The following is a 1,803-nucleotide window of genomic DNA, read 5'->3' on the forward strand; positions in this document are numbered from 1 at the left end:
AATATATATATATATATATATATACATATATATATGCTTACTTTTTTTGTCTTATCTGTCTCCTCTCCTGTAAAGGAAGTAGGAGAAGAAGAAGAGGATGCAGCAATAGAGGAAGTACCTCTAGATAAACGGAGACTAGAGGAGGTAAGACCTAATGGTGCTTCCTTACCAAAGACAGGAGACAATAATAACAAATGTGTCTCCAATGTCTTTGCTGCTAAAAAAGGGACAGATGATATCAATTCATCTACAGCTCTGCAATAAACACACACATATATGCTGCTCCTGCTCCTGCTCCTGCTCCTGCTGCTGCTTCTGCTGTATTTGCTGTTGCTGCTGCTGTTGCTGCTGCTGTAACTCGTGCCGTAATGATATATACAAGCGCTGCTGCTGATGTAACTATTGCTGCAGCCGTCGCTGTAACGCCACATGCTACTGTTGCTGCTACTGCAGCAGCAGCAACAACAACAACAACAACAGCAGCAGCAGGAGGAGGAGGAGGAGCAGCAGGAACTTACGGTCCTCTGTGTTCTTGGGTAACATAATTATAAATAAATTGTAATTTTCTTGCATTTAATTTTGTTTTTAATTCGTACTCAATCCTATCTTCTTCTGTATTTGCTAATGCCTTCTGATCGTCTCCTTCGTCATCTGCTTCCTAAGAAAGAGACAAAAGGAGACAGAAGGAGACAAAAGGAGACAGGGAGATAGAGAAAGAGGCATACAATACGAATATATATATACATATATTTATATAAGTTTGTCTCCTTTTTATCCTGATTTACTGTCTCCTTTTTGTCTCCTTATGATGGTATATAACTCCTTTTCTTCTGTCTCTTCTCAGCAGCAACAACCACCATCGCCAGCACCGCAACAACAGCAGCAGCAACAACAACAACAGCAACAACACAACAGCAGCAGCAACAGCAGCAACAAGAAGAATAAGGATTAACTACTAACATTAGGTAGATCATCATCATCATCCTCTGTACTTTCCTCAAGATCTGATTGCTCATTAGCAGATATCTCTAAACTTTCATCAGATAAACGATCTAATTCCTCAATATCTATTTCTTCTCCTTCTCCTTGACGTAATGTTGGATATAATAACTCATAATCTCTATCTAAATCACCTATATATATTATTATTTATATAATATACACAAAAAAACAAAGTTTTTGAATATATATATTACTATATATATGTATTTATATTGTATATGCATGCGCGTGGTGTTTATGGTGGTAGTGGTGGTGGTTGTGGTTGTGTGTTGTTGTTGTTGCTGCTGCTGCTGCTGTTGTTGCTATGAGGTATTTACGGAGGTGCTGCATGCATCCATGCATGCATGCAATTGTGTACATGCATATGCATGCATATGCATGCATACAGACAATTGGGGCTGGATAAGAAATTACCTGATTGTAGACTATAAATTTTAGCTAAATCTTGTAGAGAAATTCCTACAGAAGGATCAATGTTTGTATTTACAGCATCATTATAATATTCACATAATTGAACCCATTGCGTCTGCATAAAAAAAAAAACCCTAAACCCTAAACCCTAAACCCTAAACCCTAAAAACCCTAAACCCTAAAAACCCTAAACCCTAGATTTGTGAATGCTGATCACTCAACAACAACAACACCAACACCAACAACAAAGTTACTCTTATTGACTGTATATCCCCACACCATAAACCCTACATAAACCCTAAACCCTAAACCCTAAACCCTAAACCCTAAACCCTAAACCCTTGATAATATGGTATTATATATATATATATATATATATATATATATATA

At 37.2% G+C, this 1,803-nt stretch overlaps 1 protein-coding gene across 1 annotated transcript; it reads right to left on the minus strand.

Moving 5' to 3' along the window:
• Positions 1-41: 41 nt before the first annotated feature.
• Positions 42-1,528, minus strand: EMWEY_00059780 (hypothetical protein; the record flags this gene model as incomplete). Its single annotated transcript, XM_013481226.1, has 4 exons — positions 42-255; positions 519-658; positions 961-1,133; positions 1,417-1,528. Coding segments are annotated over 4 exons (639 nt in total), but the record flags the coding sequence as incomplete, so codon positions are not given.
• Positions 1,529-1,803: the final 275 nt, after the last annotated feature.

The sequence above is a fragment of the Eimeria maxima genome, genomic scaffold, assembly GCF_000499605.1.
Source record: "Eimeria maxima Weybridge genomic scaffold, Emw_scaff2970, whole genome shotgun sequence".
NCBI lineage: Eukaryota > Apicomplexa > Conoidasida > Eucoccidiorida > Eimeriidae > Eimeria > Eimeria maxima.